The 23,212-nt window shown below is 36.2% G+C and overlaps 3 protein-coding genes and 1 non-coding gene across 4 annotated transcripts; 3 read left to right on the top strand and 1 right to left on the bottom strand.

The window, feature by feature from the left end:
• The first annotated feature begins 3,603 nt into the window (after positions 1-3,603).
• Positions 3,604-8,077, top strand: LOC116141914. The gene is made up of 6 exons (XM_031427395.1): positions 3,604-3,678; positions 3,787-3,835; positions 3,947-3,998; positions 5,709-5,872; positions 7,422-7,535; positions 7,882-8,077. Exons 1-6 carry the CDS (start codon positions 3,632-3,634, stop codon positions 8,041-8,043), a joined length of 588 nt encoding a protein of 195 aa, XP_031283255.1. The 5' UTR covers positions 3,604-3,631; the 3' UTR covers positions 8,044-8,077.
• Positions 8,078-13,146: 5,069 nt separating this feature from the next.
• On the top strand, positions 13,147-15,065 carry LOC116141859 (thaumatin-like protein 1b). Its single transcript, XM_031427328.1, has 2 exons — positions 13,147-14,099; positions 14,642-15,065. The coding sequence occupies exons 1-2, from the start codon at positions 13,333-13,335 to the stop codon at positions 14,844-14,846; spliced, it is 972 nt and encodes a 323-aa protein (XP_031283188.1). The 5' UTR covers positions 13,147-13,332; the 3' UTR covers positions 14,847-15,065.
• A 4,270-nt stretch (positions 15,066-19,335) lies between these two features.
• TRNAL-CAA lies at positions 19,336-19,419 on the bottom strand. The gene has a single exon. It is a non-coding gene; the product is annotated as a tRNA-Leu (tRNA).
• Positions 19,420-20,797: 1,378 nt separating this feature from the next.
• On the top strand, positions 20,798-22,348 carry LOC116141847 (thaumatin-like protein 1). The gene is made up of 3 exons (XM_031427316.1): positions 20,798-21,087; positions 21,185-21,854; positions 21,935-22,348. Exons 1-3 carry the CDS (start codon positions 21,018-21,020, stop codon positions 22,155-22,157), a joined length of 963 nt encoding a protein of 320 aa, XP_031283176.1. The 5' UTR covers positions 20,798-21,017; the 3' UTR covers positions 22,158-22,348.
• Positions 22,349-23,212: the final 864 nt, after the last annotated feature.

A 23,212-nucleotide genomic window follows, 5' to 3' on the forward strand; every position in this document is an offset into this window, starting at 1 on the left:
TGATAAAATTGGGACAAGTGTGAGGTCATCATCCACTCATAAACAAAACTTAAATCTATTAGGTTGGTGAACTTGTATCTCTTTTATTTTAGGGCAATGTGACAACTCTTAAACGACATAAAACCTTTTTAAACTTTGATTGGTTGATGCTGACATAAGTACGATATTTTAGGCACAACAAAACTAAAGGTGAAGGCTGTTCAACCAATACCCGGATTGTCTCAACCGTTGGAAGTTGAAGCTAACTTTTAACTATCTCTTAAAATTCCATGCTGCGTGTCAAATTGTTGGCTAATCACCATTTTGGATATTGCTCAATTCAACACTTGGTCAAAACCACACCAAGAACTTGCACTACGAAGTTGACCGAACGTGTATTAATTTAATTTTATATGGCCAAAATACAAACCAAATAAGACTCTATGACAATAACAGAAGCCGCCTTACTTAAGGTGAAATGTGTGTTAGGTAAACTGCTGCGGGATTGAACCAGACTTGATGGAAGCATTAATTCAGGCAACAAAAGATGGAACCATCATACGCTGCATGCTTTAGCTGGTCAGAGGCAAAAATCATTGGAGATGATGACCAAGAGTCTGAAGAAAGTGAGAATAGGAGGAAGAAGAGGTATTATATAATTTCTTTTGTTTTAAACATCAATCTTTGATTGCACATTTACATTCAAGTGAAACAAATATTAGGATTCCCTGGGAGCTTTTCTTCATGACCATTGGAGAAATTGTCAGGCCAAATATTATTTGTTTGTCAGAAGACTTCCTCTCACTTATATCTTAATATTAGCAAGTTTCTACTCTTATGTGTGTTTTTAAGGAATCACTTGAGCATATCAACAAGGCAACTAGATGTTCGACGGCCTGATAAGTAAGATGTTCAAATTACAAATGAGGTTTACTCAATTCAGAATGTTATTTTGATCGTCAGGTAATCCAGTCCTCCTTGCAAGCTCTAGTTTATCATTTAGTATAGTATTGCTATTGATATTTGATCTCTCTGTAATAAGGATTATAGATGAGCTTTTTTATTAGCTGAAAGAAACCATTTAGATAATGAGAACTTTGAGTCACCTGCCATTTGAAAGCATGACATGTCCCTTGTACACCACGAAACCTTCATTTACATTTTTCCCCTTGGACGCGAAGTGCACGTGAAAGTTGAATAACCCAATTAATTGGGCAGTAGAATCACATGGATGAGTTCTTTGTATCTGGCAATATCTGTCCAATATTGAGTATAAGCTATGCTGCCCCATTGACAGGAATTGCGCAAACTTGTGAAGAGAGTACACGCAAGTGAAGAAAGCAGGACTGTTGTTAAGAAAATGAAAGGGAAGTTGATGCAGAAATTATAAGTGCCAAAAAGTCCCTCACCGTTTTCTTCGCATCTTGCCAAGCGTATAGCGGTGGATGATGTCTAATTAATTTTGTAGTACACATTATTATTCTTTCTTTTTCCAGTTGAAACAAATTTTATTTTAGCATAATACTTCATGCTCAGTGTCATCTCATCAGGCACCAAGTAACAGGATGGATCAGTGGATGCCATGAAATTAGAAGTCCATAAGAATCTGGTAATGTCTAAATTTAGGCCTTAGTGTGAAGTTGGCTGGGGCTTAGTTGGTCAGACTCTCTTTAGCTTGATTTGTGGCTTCTTGTTTTTTCCCCCTCTGGTTCTGTGTCTTTTATCATCGGCCTATTATATTTTCCTTTAAACAATAAAAATATACATAATCCAAAGTTATACCAATTTGTCAAAAGATTCTTGTCGTCAGCCACAAAATTAACTTTGTTTGACAAAATTATGTCATACGATTGTGAACTGAAGCAACCCTGTCCCCTTTTCGCTTTCGTCCAAGCTCATCATTTGAGGGGTGCTATCTTTCTATAAGACAAGCAACAATATTAGACATTATTCGAAAGAAAATCATTGTCTTTCAAATAAAGAAAGAAAGAAAGCGTACAAATCACAATGGTTTTAATTCTGCGGTTCACACTTGAACAGTTGACAGCTAGAGTAGGTCACAAGGATAAGAGAAGATGGTAACTGATTTGTCATGATAGAAACCTACAAAACTTGCTAGTTAAATTAAGCAATCTGAGATCTCAATAATGGCGTTCAAATGGCTACCTTTTTGCATCAGCAGAAGTAGATGTGATTTAAAAATTGGACAATTAGAATCAAGTTGCTTAAAATTGTTATCACTTCCTTGTTGATGGAGAATTACGAATGAGTGATGGCATCTGTTTCAAGTGCGTTTTACAGGTGATAATAAAATTTCATTTCAGAATTCTAGCTATTCAAAACGGCAGGTGAATTTTGTTTTGACATTTCACTGAGAGCCGCCCGTGATTTGTTGCTAAAGTCTAAATTTCCCATCACTATCAAAAAATCCCACCTATAACATTAACTTTGTTGAATTTTCATGCCTTCAATTCAAATCCGGCAAATCTTTGTCAATCATCACCAGTCGCCACAAGCTGTTACTTTCCAGTAGTTAAGACAAACCAGTTAGATTTAGGGTTAAGCATAAATTAGCTGAAAATATTAACAATGCCATAATCCACTCAAAATAACAGCTTTCAAGTTTTCACTATAAATTAGAAGCCTGGAGGTTAAAAACCTGACGCGTTTTCTTGTTGAATGCTTAATAATAAGAGGCCATCTGTTAGATTAGCCTTTTGATTTTCAAAACCAAAGTGAAATTACTTTTCGAACAAAACTAGCTAATTCAATGGTCGACAATGAGAATCTTCTTTCTGATTAACAAGAATTTGCCCTAACTTCAAGAATAATTCTGGCCTTTACGTTATAATTTCTTCAATAAGAAAGCTTAGCATTTGGTATATCTCACCCCGCTTGCTGGCTGCTGCTGCCAATTGAATGAGAGGTTTGCCGACCCTTTTACAAATTGTAACCTTTTGACCCCACATCGACACCAAGTTTGGGTGGAAGACAAAGGGATAAGATGAACATATAAGGTTAATTCAATAATTATAAAGCTAATCCCAACTTTACCTAATAAATTAAGCCCTAATTTTTTTCTGCTGAACATGCTTGGATGGAACAGATTGGAGTTATATGTTGGAAGGTTTAAGCCTGACAGAGAAATGTATTATTCAATTGGTTGATAATAAAATAAAAAAAGGATACATACAAATCTAGTCAGGCCCAAAAGACTTAACCCAGTTCTTTTGCTTCCGCTGATTTTGAATAAAACGGTTCCCGGTTTAAGTTGGCCATCGCACCCCACTTCAGGGACAGTACAGCGCAGTGCAGTGCAGAGAAGTTTTACATGGCGCGACTAATGCGGCCTTTAAGGCAATGGCCACAGCTTCAGCAGCATTGCTGCTCCCAAGCACCATCCAATCATTTACTGTCGTCAATCCTACTACCAACACTAACCACTAAAAACTCTTGGTCGTGTTGTATGTGTTTAACCTCAGTAGCTTCCTCTCGTCGGAACGTCCATCACCGCTCACGCGGACTCAGACTACCAAATGCTACTACAACATCTGATCCCAAAGAAGATGACAACACAAGCGACTCTGATTCCGAGCTAAAGAAGAGCCGCAATCACAAGAAGCGCGAGGCTAAGCGCGCTGTCCATTGGGGCATGGACCTTGCCGCCTTCTCCACTCCTCAAATCAAACGCATCCTCAAGTACATTCCCAATTATTTTTAATTACTAAAGTTGACATCATACGTTTTTGCCTATTAAGAATTAACTGTTTTATTTATTTATTTTTGGGGGTTTATTGGGGATTGTAGAGTGGCTTCTCTTGACCAAGATGTGTTGGATGCTCTAATGCTAGTTAAGGTGCTTCTTTACATTGGGTTTATTGGTTAGTTTTGATGTTTCTTTTGCTTGATTTAAGCACTGGTTTTTATTTTTGTTGGTGAGGATTAAGTGTTTGTTCTTTGGTCGCAGAGACTTGGGCCCGATGTTAAAGAAGGAAAGCGGAGGCAGTATAACTATATAGGTAAACAAGTCCATTATTGCAAACTACTTTTGTTCCCGTGCTAAATAAACTGTTTGTATCTTTTGCTTCACTGCTTGAAACGCTTTTTCTCTTATAGCTTTAGATTGGTATGAAATTGTATTTGTTGTAGTCCGACTAGGCATGGTGGAGTAATCCTCCCATTCAAAAAAATCTTATTAGATGAGGAGTCAAACCCACCTCAAATTCTATTATGGTATCAGAGTCAAGTTGAATCAGCTTTTATTCAGCTAGTCTCTCTTTTATGTCCCTACAATTCAAACAGATACTCGGTTAGCACAATACTCAGCTAGCCACTCTTTTTGTCCCTGCAATTCTAACAAATACTCAGCTAGATTTTCCAATGGCAAACAACCAAAGCTCAAACTCTGACATAATCACCAACATTTGCATCTTTTATGCAAGCTTGTGGTTTATGACCACATGCTTGAAGGGGAGTGTTGAAGTGCAAAATGGAATACAAAATATATGTTTCCTTAATTGTGAAACAATATTATCTTTCCTTAAGTCTCATTTGCTCATAATTCTGGCATGGTATCAGAGCTTCTAGGTTGAATCAACTTCTGCTCAGCCAGCCTCTCTTTCTATCTCTACAATTCAAACAAATACTCGGATAGCACAATACTCAACCAGCTTCTCTTTTTGTCCCTGTAATTCAAACAGATACTAGGTTAGATTTTCCAATGGCAAACAACCAAAGCTCAAACTCTGACATAATCACCAACATTTGCATCTTTTACGCAAGCTTGTGGTTTATAACCACAAGCTTGAGGGAGGGTGTTGAAGTGCAAAATGGAATAAAAAATATATGTTTCCTTAATTGTGAAACAATATTATCTTTCCTTATTTTAGGAGATTTTAGGTATTGTTACAATATTATGTTTCCTTATTAAATAGCTTATTTTTCTATAAATAGGCAATGTTGATTCATTTATAATCAATTCAATAATAATTGAATTCACTAAATTATCAGCTTTCGCTTATCTAGCCTCTCAATCAACTTTCGCTCATCTAGCCTCTCTTTTCTGTCCTTGTAATTTAAACAGATACTCAGTTAAAACAATACTCAGCTAGTCTCTCTTTCTGTCCTTACAATTCAAACAGATACTCAGTTAGATTTTTCAATGGCAAACAACCAAAACTCAAACTCTGACACAATCATCAATAGGCATGACCCAACATATGAGCTTGACCGTGAGGGGGAGTGTTGAAGTCTCACACCGACCAGGCACGCTCAAGCCTACTAGTTTATAAGAGGGGGCAATCCTCTCATTCAAAAAGGTCTTATTAGGTGAGAGTCAAACTCACCTTAAATTCTATCATGGTATCAGAGTTAGGCACAGTTAAGCTGAGTGTTTGATTAGCGGGTGAAGAGTTAAAGCCAACAACTACCTCCATCAATAGGCATAACTCAACATATGAGCTTGATCGCTCAAGCCTATTGGTTTATAAGAGGAGATAATCCTCCTATTCAAAAATGTCTTATTATTGGGTGAGAAGTCAAGTCCATTTCAAATTCTATGAGTATTTGTATGCTTTAGTAATTATTACGTGAGGTAAAAATATAAGATGGTTGTTTCCGTTATGATTGGTCTTATTCCTTGAAAAGGTGAATCTTGGGACGGTACATTATTTCCTCTCATCCTGCTGCTTGTCTGCCTCTTTACTTACTTAAGGTGAAATGTGTGTTAGGTAAACTGCTGCGGGAAGTTGAACCAGACTTGATGGAAGCATTAATTCAGGCAACAAAAGATGGAGACCATCATACGCTGCATGCTTTAGCTGGCTCAGAGGCAAAAATCATTGGAGATGATGACCAAGAGTCTGAAGAAAGTGAGAATGAGGAGGAAGAAGAGGTATTATATAATTTCTTTTGTTTATAAACATCAATCTTTGATTGCACATTTACATTCAAGTGAAACAAATTATTAGGATTCCCTGGGAGCTTTTTCTTCATGACCATTGGGAGAAATTGTCAGGCCAAATATTATTTTTGTTGTCAGAAGACTTCCTCTCAGCTTATATTCTTAAATATTAGCAAGTNACATAATCACCAACATTTGCATCTTTTACGCAAGCTTGTGGTTTATAACCACAAGCTTGAGGGAGGGTGTTGAAGTGCAAAATGGAATAAAAAATATATGTTTCCTTAATTGTGAAACAATATTATCTTTCCTTATTTTAGGAGATTTTAGGTATTGTTACAATATTATGTTTCCTTATTAAATAGCTTATTTTTCTATAAATAGGCAATGTTGATTCATTTATAATCAATTCAATAATAATTGAATTCACTAAATTATCAGCTTTCGCTTATCTAGCCTCTCAATCAACTTTCGCTCATCTAGCCTCTCTTTTCTGTCCTTGTAATTTAAACAGATACTCAGTTAAAACAATACTCAGCTAGTCTCTCTTTCTGTCCTTACAATTCAAACAGATACTCAGTTAGATTTTTCAATGGCAAACAACCAAAACTCAAACTCTGACACAATCATCAATAGGCATGACCCAACATATGAGCTTGACCGTGAGGGGGAGTGTTGAAGTCTCACACCGACCAGGCACGCTCAAGCCTACTAGTTTATAAGAGGGGGCAATCCTCTCATTCAAAAAGGTCTTATTAGGTGAGAGTCAAACTCACCTTAAATTCTATCATGGTATCAGAGTTAGGCACAGTTAAGCTGAGTGTTTGATTAGCGGGTGAAGAGTTAAAGCCAACAACTACCTCCATCAATAGGCATAACTCAACATATGAGCTTGATCGCTCAAGCCTATTGGTTTATAAGAGGAGATAATCCTCCTATTCAAAAATGTCTTATTATTGGGTGAGAAGTCAAGTCCATTTCAAATTCTATGAGTATTTGTATGCTTTAGTAATTATTACGTGAGGTAAAAATATAAGATGGTTGTTTCCGTTATGATTGGTCTTATTCCTTGAAAAGGTGAATCTTGGGACGGTACATTATTTCCTCTCATCCTGCTGCTTGTCTGCCTCTTTACTTACTTAAGGTGAAATGTGTGTTAGGTAAACTGCTGCGGGAAGTTGAACCAGACTTGATGGAAGCATTAATTCAGGCAACAAAAGATGGAGACCATCATACGCTGCATGCTTTAGCTGGCTCAGAGGCAAAAATCATTGGAGATGATGACCAAGAGTCTGAAGAAAGTGAGAATGAGGAGGAAGAAGAGGTATTATATAATTTCTTTTGTTTATAAACATCAATCTTTGATTGCACATTTACATTCAAGTGAAACAAATTATTAGGATTCCCTGGGAGCTTTTTCTTCATGACCATTGGGAGAAATTGTCAGGCCAAATATTATTTTTGTTGTCAGAAGACTTCCTCTCAGCTTATATTCTTAAATATTAGCAAGTTTTCTTACTCTTTATGTGTGGTTTTTAAGGAATCACTTGAGCATATCAACAAGGCAACTAGATGGTTCGACGGCCTGATAAGTAAGGATGTTCAAATTACAAATGAGGTTTACTCAATTCAGAATGTTGATTTTGATCGTCAGGTAAGTACAGTCCTCCTTGCAAGCTCTAGTTTATCATTTGAGTATAGATTGCTATTGATCATTTGATCGCTCTGTAATAAGGATGATAGATGAGCTGTTTATTAGCTGAAAGTAAACCATTTAGATAATGAGAACTTTTGAGTCACCTGCCAATTTGAAAGCATGACCATGTCCCTTGTACACCACGAAACCTTACATTTAGCAATTTTTCCCCTTGGACGCGAAGTGCACGTGAAAGTTGAATAACCCAATATAACTTGGGCAGTAGAATCACATGGATGAGTATCTTTGTATCTGGCAATATTCGGTCCAATATTGAGTATAAGCTATGCTGCCCCATTGACAGGAATTGCGCAAACTTGTGAAGAGAGTACACGCAAGTGAAGAAAGCAGGACTGTTGTTGAAGTAAATGAAAGGGAAGTTGATGCAGCAATTATAAGTGCCAAAAAGTCCCTCACTCGTTTTCTTCGCATCCTTGCCAAGCGTATAGCGGTGGATGATGTCTAATTAATTTTGTATATAGCATCATTATTATTCTTTTTCTTTTTTTTCCAGTTGAAACAAATTTTATTTTAGCATACTTCAATGCTCAGTGTCATCTCATCAGGCACCAAGTACACAGGATGGATCAGTGGATGCCATGAAATTAGATAGTCCATAAGAAATCTGGTAATGTCTAAATTTAAGGCCTGATGTGCTGAAGTTGGCTGTGGCTTAGTTGGGTCAGACTCTTCTTTAGCTTTGATTTGTGGGCTTCTTGTATTTTTTCCCCCTCTGGTTCTGTGTCTTTTATGCAGTCGGCCTATTATATTTTCCTTTAAAACAATAAAAATACACTAATCCAAAAAGTTGTAGCCAATTTGTCAAAAGATTCTTCTCGTCAGCCACAAAAATTAAACCTTGTTTTGACAAAATTATGTCAATACGATAATGTGAACTGAAGCAACCCTGTCCCCTTTTCGGCTTTCGTCCAAGCTCATCATTTGAGGGGTGCTAGTCTTCTATTAGAACAAGCAACAATAATTAGACAAATTATTCGAAAAGAAAATCACTGTCTTTCAAATAAGAAAGAAAGAAAGAAAGCGATATCAAATCACAATGGTTTTAATTCTGCGGTTCACACTTGAACATGTTGAACAGCTAGAGTAGGTCACAAGGATAATAGAGAAGATGGTAACTGATTTGTCATGATAGAAACCTACAAAACTTTGCTAGTTAAATTAAGCAATCTTGAGTCTCAATAATGGCGTTCAAATGGCTACCTTTTTGCATCAGCAGAAGTAGATGTGATTTAAAAATTGGACAAATTAGCATCAAAGTTGCTTAAAAATTGTTATCACTTCCTTGTTGATGGAGAATTACGAAATGAGTGATGGCATCTGTTTCAAGTGCGTTTTATCAGGTGATAATAATCAAATTTCATTTCAGAATTCTAGCTATTCAAAACGGCAGGTGAATTTTGTTTTGACATTTCACTGAGAGCCGCCCGTGATTTGTTGCTAAAGTCTAAACACACTGTTAAATTTCCCATCACTATCAAAAATCCCACCTATAACATTAACTTTGTTGAATTTTCATGCCTTCAATTCAAGAATTCCGGCAAATCTTGTCCAATCATCACCAGTCGACCACAAGCTGTTACTTTCCAGTAGTTAAGACAAACCAGTTAGATTTAGGGTTAAGCATAAATTAGCTGAAAATATTAACAATGCCATAATCCACTCAAAATAACAGCTTTCAAGTTTTCACTATAAATATAGAAGCCTGGAGGTTAAAAACCTGACGTCGTTTTCTTGTTGAATGCTAATAAATAATAAGAGGCCATCTGTTAGATTAGCTTTTTGATTTTCAAAACCAAAGTGAAATTACTTTTAGACAAAAACTAAGCTAATTCAATGGTCGACAATGAGAATCTTCTTTCTAGATTAACAAAGAATTTGCCCTAACTTCAAGAATAATTCTGGCCTTTACTGTTATAATTTCTTAGCAATAAGAAAGCTTAGCATTTGGACTATATCTCACCCGCTTGCTGGCTGCTGCTGCCACATTGAATTGAGAGGTTGCCGACCCTTTTACAAATTGTAAACCATTTTGACCCCACATCAGACACCAAGTTTGGGTGGAAGACAAAGGGATAAGATGAACATATAAGGTTAATTCAATAATTATAAAGCTAATCCCAACTTTACCTAATAAATTAAGCCCTAATTTTTTTCTGCTGATACATGCTTGGATGGAACAGAGTTGGAGTTATATGTTGGAAGGTTTAAGCCTGACGAGAGAAATGTATTATTCAATTGGGTGATAATAAAATAAAATAAAAGGATACATACAAAGCATAGTCAGTTCATATGTTTTAAAAAAAATGTGTTTCAAGATTTAATTCTGAAAACAACCCAAAAACAAAATATTGAGTTTATTGCTTCATAGTGATCATTAGCTTATTCTCATCACGTTTAAAGTTTGTAGAAATTAAATATGTAAAACATGTTTAAACACTCATATTTGAATCGCACACCAAGCAAGTCCTTACTGTTTAATAATGGAATTGCCCTTATCTTGGAGTTGAAAAGGATGGAAGAAGGCCCTTTTATAATAGTCAGTAATTGACCATTTATGATTTGGTGGAATGATATTATCTTATCACATACAGAGTGGGAGGTTTCTGATTCTCTTTCACAGCGTTCCCAGTGCATGCATTGTGAGCTGTACAAGTTAAAACATATATAAATTGTATTAATCTGAAGATGAGTAGAGAGATTGAATGTTGATCATTCATGTCTGCTTCACTGCGACTGATGAGTGTGACCCTGCGGCCAATAATATGAACATTTACAGATGGATTCCCAGGCTGCAGTTTTGTCTTGGTTGGCGTGCTAAGGTAGCCAAGCTCAGTCCAAGGTGGTGGCTACTTGACACATTCAAACCCAGATAATTCATTTTCAAGTTAAAATCTCCCGGGAATGAAATTAATTTAACACATGCAAGTGGACATATTGTATGAAAATATCCAACATTTCATTAAATGGGAGATCTTTCGTGTAATCAAGAAGAAGAAAGCAGCTGTTTTCGGTAAGACTATTTTCGTTGTTAGAAACTGTGATTGAAACTTCTTGATGATTTGATTTTAGACACTAACGACTCACACATGTAAAGTGTTATGAGAATCTTAGAAATTACACGTGATCAATCCATGAGATCTAAATATGGTACTGAGATATATATGTTACAGAAACATAAATAATAAACTGACAAGAGAGATTTTTATAGTGATTCGGATGTTTAAAGCAAATCCTACATCTATTGTTATTTTATTATTCTTTGACTATTTTTATGATATTGTTCGTAAGGCATACAAAGATGAAGAAATATTTTGTTTACAGAGAGAAATAATGAAGCTCAAATCTAGACCTAGCTCTCATATGTCCCAAAACCCCATTCTTTTCGTAAAGAGAAGTGGTCATTTATACACTTTTTAAGTCAAATTAATGAGTGCTTCTGCAAGTTGTCATAACACGTGGGACCACTCCTTGATCCTTATCACTTTATTTTAATAAAGTTGGAACAAGTGTACGGTCATCATCCACTTATAGACAAAACTTGAATCTGCTAGGTTGGTGACGGTCTTATCTTTTTTGTCTTAGGGTGATGTGATAGCTTCTGGACGATACAAAACCTTCTTAAACTTTGATTAGTTGGTGTTGACATAAGTGGGATTTTTTAGGCACAACAAAACTAAAGGTGAAGGCTGTTCAACCAATACCTCGGATTGTCTCAACCGTTGGAAGTTGAAGCTAACCTTTAACTATCTCTTTAAATTCCATGGTGTGTGTCAAATTGTTGGCTAATCACCATTTTGGGTATTGCTTAATTCAACACTTGGTCAGAACCACACCAAGAACTTGCACTACGAAGTTGACCAAACGTGTATTAATTTAATTTTATATGGCCAAAATACAAACCAAATAAGACTCTATGACAATAACAGAAGCTGCNCGGATTGTCTCAACCGTTGGAAGTTGAAGCTAACTTTTAACTATCTCTTAAAATTCCATGCTGCGTGTCAAATTGTTGGCTAATCACCATTTTGGATATTGCTCAATTCAACACTTGGTCAAAACCACACCAAGAACTTGCACTACGAAGTTGACCGAACGTGTATTAATTTAATTTTATATGGCCAAAATACAAACCAAATAAGACTCTATGACAATAACAGAAGCCGCCTCCAGCACTTTACCTTAATTTATTCTATTTTATCAACTGTGGTTGCCATTTTCACTTGTCAATTGTTGGAAATTGGGAGTAACAAATCAAACTTGCAAAGTCCAAAAACGTGATGAGCTTACAAAAAGAAAGCTAAACTTCTTTTTATTAATCTGAATTACTCAAAATACATTGAAAACTTCACATCTCTTATGGTAAGAAACTTCCAATAAAAAACTACTTCTTAATTCAACTTAAACTTAACAAAAGGAAAATACATATTTTGAAACTCTTATTCCTAAAACAAGACTTTGATTAAAGTAGCAAATCTTGCAAAACATAGAAGTTATCATAAAACAAAATTACTTAAAACATGAAATTAACATAAACTTTAAAACTTGAATCTAGGACGCTTGTCGCGGCCATCATTTTCATCGTCGCGGCTGTAATTGTTTCTTCACATTCAGGCTGGTTACAGCGACTATTTCTATCATTGTGGCTATTGTAATCGCTGCAACGACCTGGTGACTCTGCTTCTTTCCTCTTTGTCTTCAACCAACTCTTCTACTGTGACCATCATTTCCTCCACCAAAGTAGGTTCACCTTTCAACATCAACTAACTGATATAGATTGGAAATCAACTATACGTTAGAGTAATTCCATTTCATAATCTTTTGCTTATTTTCTTTCATATTTTGAACATTTCAATTCATTTTTTTTACGGGTATTTAAATATAATAAGCCTTAATGATTTATAACACTATTATTGGCATTCAATAATCCCCAGAATTTCTTCATTTCAGATGAGAGTGAGGTCCAGTTGGTTTCTTGAACTAAACGGAACAGTATGGCATTTAAATTATTAATTCTGATGTGAACTTAAGAAATTTGGAGTAAATATAAGCAGCAAATCTTTGCACGCACTCAACTGAAACACGCAGAAGCCATTTTTATTAAGTCCAATGAAAATTTGTAAAATAAAGATCATGAGTTAAAGACGTTAGAATTTAAAATTAGATTTCAATGGAGTCTTATACTTGGTGGTTAACGTTAGTTGCTGATTAAGAATTATGACATTCTGTTGTTGTTGTTGTTCATAAATGTTTTTCAATCTATTGTTATGTAATCAAGAATACAGGGGAGGGTGATGGAATATGATATATAAATATCTGAAGCTTAAAATTTTAACTTACTACCCGTTAATGGATTCTATCAATTGCTACAAGGGAAGGTGATGGCATATGATGTATAAAATATCTGAAGTTGAAAATCTTCAACTTACTACCGTTAAATTTCCGAACACAAAATGCAAATGCAGGACGCCCTTTTTTTAGTCATTTTCTCAACGTAACTTTTTAGTGGGTCCTCCCAGTTTTGCTTATAAATAACGGGAAATACCGACTCTGTGTTGTCATTTTGGAATCTCATCCACCTCTGACCTCTCCCTCTTCGCTCTCGTTTCTCTCAAAGAAGAAGAAGTTCAACGGTGGGAATTTGGTTCTCGTATCGAACTCACCACTTCTTCTTCTTTTTCCCTTTTCATTCTTCATTTTTTTTTTTTTTATTATTATTCATAAACAGCTAACTTCAATGGCGCCTCAACTAACATCAATAATCTCTCTTTTATTACCTGTTTTCATTTCTCAATTATTGATTAATGGGGTTATGTCCACAACCTTCATCATGATTAATAAATGTGACTACACAGTATGGCCAGGCATTCTTTCAAACGCAGACGCACCAGCACTCTCCACCACCGGTTTCGCCCTCCAAAAGGGTGAGTCCAAAACTATAACCGCGCCGACTTCATGGGGCGGCCGCATGTGGGGTCGAACTCTTTGCTCCGAAGACTCCACTGGTAAATTCTCATGCGTTACAGGTGATTGCGGCTCTAACAAGGTTGAATGCTCCGGAAGTGGCGCTGCTCCACCTGCCACGCTAGCTGAATTCAAGCTTGATGGTTATGGCGGTCTTGATTACTACGATGTTAGTTTGGTCGATGGCTACAACCTTCCAATGCTCGTCGTTCCTCAGGGAGGTAGTGGTCAGAATTGTTCAACCACGGGATGTGTGGTGGACTTGAACGGCGCGTGCCCGTCAGAGCTTAAAGTTATGAGTGAGGATGGAAAAGACGGCGTAGCTTGTAAGAGCGCGTGTGAAGCATTTCAACAGCCACAATACTGTTGCAATGGTGCGTATAGTACGCCGGACACTTGCAAGCCATCTTCTTACTCTCAGATCTTCAAGAACGCGTGCCCACATGCATACAGCTATGCCTACGACGACAAAACCAGCACCTTTACATGCGCATCTGGACCCGACTACACTATTACCTTCTGTCCCACACCTAACACCAGGTAATTCTACTTTTACGTTAAAAGGGTAGTCTTGTCTATAAAGAAAAGTTTAACGAAAGCCGTAAATATGGACGTTAAGTAGTGGGCTCAGCTTTTAATGTTGCGGCAAGAGGAGATATTTATTTGATTTCCGACGCCCAATGCCGACATGAAAAGAACAATCCATATATCCATGGGCACATTTTCCGGATGACCCATGTGCTTTATAACGTCACTTTATTAAAAATCAACAAAATATTTTTTTTACATTCAAGAACTAACCTTGTCAAAAATTCTTATCACAAAAATAGTCTTGCGTTGAAAATCTGCATGAAATTTATGACACTTGAATATAACGTTAAAGGTGTTTAGAAGGGTGGGTAATTTAGTCAATTTAATATTAGATTAATGTAAAATTGGTAACCTAAACTTACTCGCCAATCGATGACTAAAGTAAAGGGCAGTTATGGGATACAATCAGGAGGGGACACGTTAACGGTTAGTTTCTGTTTTTTATAAGCATAGTCCTAACGGATAGTTTTTGTTTTTGTTTCTCATTGCAGCCAGAAATCCTCTGAGGGTGGTAAAAACACTGACACTAGTACTACGACAAACAACTCAGCACTCGTCAACAGCACAATGGTGTACGAAGGTGCTTTGGATCAAAGCGACGCATCTCCCTCCACGTGTAGACACGTGTTGGGATCACATGGCATTTCGGTCATTATAAGCATCACTGTGGCAACTCTACTAACGCTCACTTTTTAATTGAATAGGGTCAGGGTATGTATACAAACAAAAACTTTGGCCCAAAACAGAGGCAAGGCCCATGTCAGCAAAGGTATTGGGTCCCCGTGGTGACGCGGAAATGACACATGATGGAAAAAGCTTAGCCGGTGATTGAAGCCTACTACAACTACTTGACATTTGTATGTTGACAATGCAGGAATTAGGGTAGGCTGTCAGTAGTTTTAGAAAATAGGATTAAATATATTTATTATAGGAGAGAGGGAATGGGATTCATTTGTTGTTGGCTCCTAGAATGTATTGAATTATTATATGTAACCACCGCATTGATGCCAAATAAAATTAAAAAAAATCTTATCAAAAGTTTTTGTCTTCATGTTGGCTGTCTTAATTCCGCACCATCACCATGTTGTATTCATTCATCATAGAAGCAGAAATTAGAGAATGGATAATATAATATATATTATCAAGTGGAAGGTAATGAGCAATATCCAGCTAGTTGTGCAACAAGTGGAGAATTTTGCAATTTGCATTCACCTTTTTATCACAAGTTTAATCGACTCTGTGTCTGTGATGAAGACGTTTCTTCAATTCCCCTATATGGATAATCATACTCTGTTTCCAGTATATGTGAACTTACTTTTATGTAAAGGATTAAATGGAGAATGTAATGTTGGGAAGTAGGCATGCAATTCAAGTTCAATTTTACTGTTTCCGGCTAAGGTATCACCATCATCAGTTTAGAAGCCAACCTTGATCCCTTTTCATCAGCCGCCTCGTGGTCCCTACTGTGTTCTTTTGCCCCATTTCTCTGGGAAAACTGCCTGCCTTTAAGTCTTTCATTAATTAGAAGGATCAAAGTTTGAGCATGCTGCCATATCTCAACTTGAATATGGTAAATTTAAAATGAAATTAATAGGAGACAATCAAAATCTTAAATAAGAATTTCCAGCCTCGGATTCCCATTAAACAAAGTAGCTTAAGCAATATTAATTGATTAGTAAAACTTGTTGTTGGGATGTCTATTCGTAGGCGCATGCATTGTTGCCCTTGATCCAGCATTCTCTCATCTCACAAACAATAAATTAAAAATTATTAATCCCTAGATCTCTTCGTCGGCATTGGGTTAAAAATCCCTGTTGCTAAATGACTCGTTTCACAACTATAACTCAACACTGAAACTCACCAGAAAGTGGCCATAACATGTTAACATCAGTAAGCATAAGCACGTTCACGCTGAATTGAATATTATCCGATTTCTGGGATGCATTGCAAATTTATTATCGTCATGTGGCCATGTGGGCGTAGTTGCTTGCTTATCCACGGCTCTAAGTTGAGAATGAATGCAGAATGGTGCATGCTTTACACCAGTTTGAGAATTATGTGTACGACCGCGACAGATGATGCGTCTCTATTTTGCTTAGCTGTGTAGGGGTGGCCCAGAAATTAGGCACACATGACACAACAGTCCTTCCCAATTGTTAACATGTGTTTCCCATTAATTTATGAATATTTGGTAACGATTATGACTTGCCAACTCTTTAATTACCCCAACATGCTGCCCAATGTTCAACTCATTCCCTTTGGTTTGAATTTTCGTTAAAAAAAATCAGTATTGTAGCCGCCGCAAAACCCAGGAACAGGTAAAAACAGTCAACATGCACGGATGATTAATGAATCAACTTCGAGAGAAAGTCCTAGCCCCGAAGTACCGTTGTTAATGTTGGAAGGGGTCTAACATAATTACTTAAATTTATATCTTCAGCACACAGAATATTGTTGTTGAAAGAAGTAAACCGTCTAAAGTCTAAACAGACAAATAACATGGCCAAATTTTGCTTTTACAACCAAGTTCGTTTTCTTTTGCGTCTATTGACCTACTTCTATACGATTTACACCAAACCCCTTTTTTTTTCTCGTCTGCGTCTGAAAGGACAAACATCTTTCATGCAGGATGCATGCAGCATGAACCTTTCTGCAATTCCATTATGTTTCAATTTCATGGAAACATTATCACTGGCCTTGTTATAAAACATTGTCAAACTTATTGCTTGAAGAACGAAGGTAGTGCTGCTCTCTTGTCAAACACAGTAGAGAGATATTAATTCTGGTCAAGCAAAGCAAGCCATATATATATAATAAACGTTTTAGACCATGAGAAAACGATGCTATAACTATATATATACACGTAGATTTTAAATTCGTAATTGGCTAATAGTAATAGATAAGGTGTACATTTGACTGGTTAATTAATCAGCACCAAACACCTCTTAGTATTATTATATATTAATTAGTCTTGTGAAATCTTGAAACAGAAGTGCTGCCTCTTTTGACTCACCTGAACAAATCTTAAGAAAATCCCACAAAGAAAACAATAATATTCAAATGAGGCCCTCACCCTCACCCTCACCCCACAAAGAAAAAGAGAAAGAGAAACCAATCATTTATAATTTATGTATTTGGGACTCTCTTTTATAATCAAGCTGCTTAACTGCAGAAATAAGTCGTATAAAAGAAAACAGTTTACACATGCAGTTAACTTTTTCCGTAAGTGATATTCTATATTTTTTCTGGCTTTCCCATCGTTTTTTCCCAATAAATTCATATATAAAGCAGCAAAATCTTAGCTTTGAAGGTAGATGCTAGTTGCTATTTCCAGTCATATGTATTTTGAAAATTAAATAAAGATGAATTTGCAATAGCGAATCAAAATGTCAAAAATTACTCAAAACTTTCTACAAGTACCCTTTGCTTTGGTGGCAGTATTTGCATCCACGTCAAAATTGCTGTTCTTTTTTACCTCTTTTCCGCTTTGCTTTTACTGAGGCCTCGTGCATATATGTTGATGTAACAAAGTAAGGTTTATCCAATTCTGAGATTTTTCATAACCTCCTATCCAAAAGCATGTCTGTAGTGTCCTATCTTTCTATCTATTAAGTATAAGTCTACTTTGATCAACTTATAATATGAATTTTAAATCATGAATCGTGAGGTTTAGGTGAATTGGCCCCAAAAGTTTAATTGCATGGTTCCCATTTCTGAAACATAATATATTTGTATGGCCCAGTATCAATTCTTCTTCGAACTGCTATGGATATATATCCATTACAATTAATATATCACTGAGCTAACATTTAACATACAAGTCAAAGTATGGCTACATGCAGATAATTAATATAAAGTTGGCAAACAAAGGAGAAAAGCAGCCCTTCCTTTATAGGTTATCAAATCAAAGACAGTTATAAATGACGCAAATCTTCATCAGCAAAGAGAGAGAAAGGAGAAAAGAAAGTGAGGAAAAACATAAATAACAGCAACAGTTATCCGACTGGTACTTTACACGACAGATAACATGTCAAAGGACAGTCTCAGATTTTGAAAGAAGTATACGTATAATCGTTTGTCTACTTTCTCCTAGACTAGATAAGTTGACCCCATTTAGCTTTTTAATTCTCAGGCGCACATTGTTATGGATACATATACATCATCTTGATTATGCTAAAGAGATAACTTAAAGGCTAATGCACTGTGAATTCAATGAACCATCAACCTGTACGAGCCACCATTACACTAACATATTTATAATTTTCATCTGAGTGCCTGAAATACAAAGGATCTTGCTGCTATTGATAATGGAAGAAGAAAAGTGAAGAATCCAAAATGCATGTAATATATACGATGGATTCAGTGTATCACTAAATGCCTTTTGCAATTATTTTGCCGACTTTTTAAGTGTAGTATAAACAGGCAAGACTCTTAGTGGGCTACTAAATTAAGGGGATTATTGTTGAATTCTCTACCTGAATGCAAATTAAGGGACTATGCATGAACCCTTTTTCATGCAAATAATTAATTATTTAACATTACTTTTCAACAGGCAGTGTAGACGTTCCACTTCTAAAAGTTTTTGAGTCACAAACAATTAATGTAATCCTGAGAAATCTTTCTTAGTTAGTAGTCTGCTAATAATTCCCTTAATTTGTCTGTTTCCAATAATAAATTGTTTGACAATGAAGAAGATGCTGCATTATTTTAAGTTAATGGCTGAAAACTTTGCTATATATAATCATTAAGATATATAATATAGTCAGTATCTGATTACATATACAAAACATAGAGTTTGGAGTTATGTAATTGTCAGTTTTCTACTTTTTCGTGTATTATGATAATTTGATTATAGTGTGTTGCACGTTATCAAGTGATTCGTGTAAAATATAAAGCAGAGACGCCCATCCATGAATGACGATGGAAAGTTTTGAATGATACAATGTGATTAGCACATGAAAAGACTTAGACTTTCCCACATTGCAAACGCAGGTATTTTTCGCTTTTGCACAACACCATCATGTGTGCAACATGCTTTCTAATTATCAAACCAGATCCCCATCAACTTTGATCAGGGAACTTTTGTCCTCCTTCCATTAATTACATATTAGTTGGGCTAACAAAAAATTGAAAAAAGAAATTAAATACATTTTAGTTGGCCAAAACAAAACAAAAAAAATACAAATGTCAGAAGTGGGATTTGAACCCACGCCCTCTTTCGAAGACCAGAACTTGAGTCTGGCGCCTTAGACCACTCGGCCATCCTGACAAGTTTTATTCTATAGTTTTTATTAATATATATATACATATATACAAGAATAACAATAAAGTGGAGGGATGGCTGATGTTTATGTATGAGTACGATTATTAAGAGAGGAGAAAGAATTAGAAGATGGTGTGTAATAAGGACCCACAAATCAAGTGGCTTCCACGGCAGCATGTTAAGAGTGAGGTGGAAGAGCAATAGCATAAGCATCTCTTTGGGTAAGCTCTAAAGCAAAGTCGGTTCCTACCTTTTCTTTTTCAGCTTTAAAGGTTCCACCCCCATCCCCATCCCCATGTCTAATCTTCTTCTTCTTCTTCTTCTTCTCTTTAATGTTATGTATATCCCTCTGTTTAAGATTGGATAATTACATATCATTATCAACAATTAGATAAACAAACATGATTGACATATTGTCAAATACCATCTACATAATCAGATTCAGGATAACAAAAAGGTTGTTGCATTATCACATTCAATTAAACCTTTATTACGTTACCTAGTCATTAATATGCAGCAGTCTCTGATGCTGATAATATGCTATCACCGACCCACCAACCTCCCTCTCCATCTAATCTATGTACCATTTAAAATGGATCCTTGATTTTCTCTGTATAATTAAACTCTCACCAAATAAAAAACCAACACGTATACACAGTTATTGTAATGTAAAGAGGGTGAATTACGTGATCCAAATCATGAAATAATGTGATTTAAAATAGGATTATTTTGACTAATGAAAGTTATAATTAGGAATCCAATTCCACCGTTGTAGTCATCAAAAAGTATGAGATTCTTAGACATTTAGATGGTTTAAGTAATGATCCGATCATTCAAAAGAAGAATCTTCAATTACACTATTATGGCGACTCAATATTAATTAATGCCAACTTAGAAACCAGGTTTTTAATTGGTCTCAAATTCTACGTTATGGATTATGGAATATTTTTATAGTGGGATCAAGGGATGCCTGCCTGTTTTGTTGAAATTATTTAGTAGTTTCCTCATTCTTTTTAAGATTTTCTCGCATTTACATAATTAATATACTGTTGAATTTCCTCTTTTTCTACGTTAATTTAAGTCTTATTTCCTTTTATTGTGTTTCTTATTATTCCATCACAATTGCTTTTTTTAATTAAGGACTCTTATCCTCTGATAATACTTGTGCTTAACGCATTCAGTTTTCAATAATATTTAGGTAAAAATTCAATTAAGGTGGGTGCCCTAGTGGTACCTTTATTTAAGAATATATATTTTTTACTCACGTCCCAATCCCTGCTTTGACTATCCCTACTGTATTACGAGGCTCACCCTCACTTTTTTCATCATATATTTTTTAATTACCAAGCTCTTCATATTATATATAATGTTGTAGAGGATTAGAATCAAATCCTCTCCCCCAAGTCCTCTGGTGTGAAAGTATATGTTTATGGGTGGCGAACCTCAATCGTTTCTCCTTCCTCTTCTCTCACTTCCATCTCTATCAAGTCAAGAATTTTACCTTTGTTCTTAAAAGGGCAATGCAGCCTCAATTTCAATAGAATAGAAGAACATTAAAACTCAACAGTATCGTTACAAATAGGCGCCCTTTTATATCCAAAATAATGGATCAACTCTTCTCTCGTTCTCCTTCGCCTTTGTACATCACTCTCATTTTGCTTATATTCTGCAGAGGTAATTGTCTAATATATTTTCATTCATGCTTCTTTATCTTTACCATGCATTAATTCCTCATTGATATAATGGAGTTTTTAATTTATCTTTTGTACAGGAATATCAGGTTCTACATTCACACTCGTTAATAAATGTAGCTACACAGTGTGGCCAGGCATTCTTGGCAATGCAAAATTAGACAGCACCGGCTTTGAGCTCAATCCTGGCACTTCCCGCTCCTTTCAAGTTCCACCAACCTGGTCCGGAAGATTCTGGGGCCGAACCGGTTGTACATTCGACCCCACTACAGGTCAAGGGACCTGCAAAACCGGTGACTGTGGGTCAAACCAAATAGAATGCAATGGTTTAAGTGCAAGCCCACCGGCTTCTTTAGCCGAGTTTACAACTGGGTCGGGGTCGGGTACCCAGGACTTTTATGACGTGAGTTTGGTTGATGGCTACAATTTACCAATGATTGTTGAACCAAGCGGTGGGACAGGGAATTGCTTGGCGACCGGGTGCATAGTTGATTTGAACCAGCGGTGCCCGGCTGAGTTGCGGGTGGAATCGGGTGATGGCTGTAAGAGTGCATGTGAAGCGTTTGGGAATCCTGAATATTGCTGTAGTGGAGCGTATGGTACACCTGCCACCTGTAAGCCGTCTGTTTATTCAGAGATGTTTAAAGCGGCGTGTCCAAGATCGTATAGTTACGCTTATGATGATGCTACTAGTACATTTACGTGTATGGGAGCTGATTATACCATCACATTCTGCCCTTCAGTCTCAAGGTAAGCCACAGCCCACAATAGAATTGATACTATTTCTCTCGTAAGCCACAAGCCATTAAATAATTATGTATTTTATGCAGTCAAAAATCAGCAAGAGATTCGTCCCCAACAACAAACGCAATAAATGGATCTGTTACCGGGTCAAGTGATGTGCCAACTGTAGGCAATAATGGTTCATGGTTACCAAATTTTGTTACCGGAGACTCGTCTAGGACGGTTTCTTCTTCATCTTTGCTATGGACATCATTTGCTTCTGCAGTCTACTTCATCTTGACCTCCTATCCTTTATTTGTAGCTCACTAAGCACATACAGCAGCAACTTAATTGGGTTCTTTAATTTGAGCTAACCAAGTCCAGATCGGAAACCCAATTTTTCTAGGCCATCCCATTCCCATGTATAGTTTATTATTTCAAAAATATAATAACGCATATATATACTTGCTTCATTTATTGTTAATTTGTAGTTTTAATTAATAGAAAGAAAGGAAGAGCTTTTGGAGATGAAATGTCTTTATTTTAATTGATTTATAAGGCATTTGAAAAAGTGTTTGCTTAACTATGAATTTGAGTAATTTGGTTGGTGATGACTATGCCCACTTTGCTGCAAATGCAAGCATGGTAGTCTTCTGATTTCGCCTGCAATTTCTACCAAGGAATGCCCATATCTTCATCAATTCTTTAATTCTTTGACTTAGGTTTAAGCAAATTATAATATTTATTTTCACTTATACAAGGCAATACGTAAACCAATACTCACATCACATGACCCTCCGCAGAGTAATAATTTTAAGCAAAAGGATTTTTTCTCCTGAATTAAACCGAACGTCAGGTTAAACAATAGCTGAGGAAACCTTTTATCAGAAGCAACATTCTATGCAAAAACTGGACTTCATTGGGTATTTGTCATTATATAGCTCAAAAATTGAAGGATCGAAATTCAATGATTGACCAAGAGTGAAATGGTACAGTTTCAGGAAAAGACAGTTGCCTACAATTATAAAGAACATGGATTTGGAAATCTATGTATTTTGGGCTACCTAGAAAGTGCGAGAATCCTACTATGTATTCGCAGCTTGAAGCTACATTCTCTCCTACCTTCAATGGAGCATGAAAGGCTATATATTTTATTAACTAAAAGAATAAGAAGAATAATTTGGCCCCTTCATGACACTAAGGAACAATACATAATGGATTTTTATTCAGTCACAGACTCTGCAAAGAGAGGGAAAAAAAGTGAAATATATTACCATCACTGGGAAGACCCCAAAAGACCCGATCTTCTTTTGGCACCTTTTAAGGATCGGAGTCAAAAGCTATAACAGTGGGCCTGGTAAATAAGCTATAACAGTTTAGAAGGC

The sequence above is a fragment of the Pistacia vera genome, unplaced genomic scaffold, assembly GCF_008641045.1.
Source record: "Pistacia vera cultivar Batoury unplaced genomic scaffold, PisVer_v2 Contig400, whole genome shotgun sequence".
NCBI lineage: Eukaryota > Viridiplantae > Streptophyta > Magnoliopsida > Sapindales > Anacardiaceae > Pistacia > Pistacia vera.

Coding starts and splice junctions, on each gene's coding strand:
- LOC116141914 (XM_031427395.1), top strand. CDS start 3,632: ATGGACCTTGCCGCCTTCTCCACTCCTCAAATCAAACGCATCCTCAA. Junction 3,836..3,946: donor ATGCTCTAATGCTAGTTAAG/GTGCTTCTTTAC, acceptor CTTTGGTCGCAG/AGACTTGGGCCCGATGTTAA. Junction 5,873..7,421: donor AGAATGAGGAGGAAGAAGAG/GTATTATATAAT, acceptor GTGGTTTTTAAG/GAATCACTTGAGCATATCAA.
- LOC116141859 (XM_031427328.1), top strand. CDS start 13,333: ATGGCGCCTCAACTAACATCAATAATCTCTCTTTTATTACCTGTTTTC. Junction 14,100..14,641: donor TGTCCCACACCTAACACCAG/GTAATTCTACTT, acceptor TTCTCATTGCAG/CCAGAAATCCTCTGAGGGTG.
- LOC116141847 (XM_031427316.1), top strand. CDS start 21,018: ATGGATCAACTCTTCTCTCGTTCTCCTTCGCCTTTGTACATCACTCTC. Junction 21,088..21,184: donor TTTGCTTATATTCTGCAGAG/GTAATTGTCTAA, acceptor TCTTTTGTACAG/GAATATCAGGTTCTACATTC. Junction 21,855..21,934: donor TTCTGCCCTTCAGTCTCAAG/GTAAGCCACAGC, acceptor TATTTTATGCAG/TCAAAAATCAGCAAGAGATT.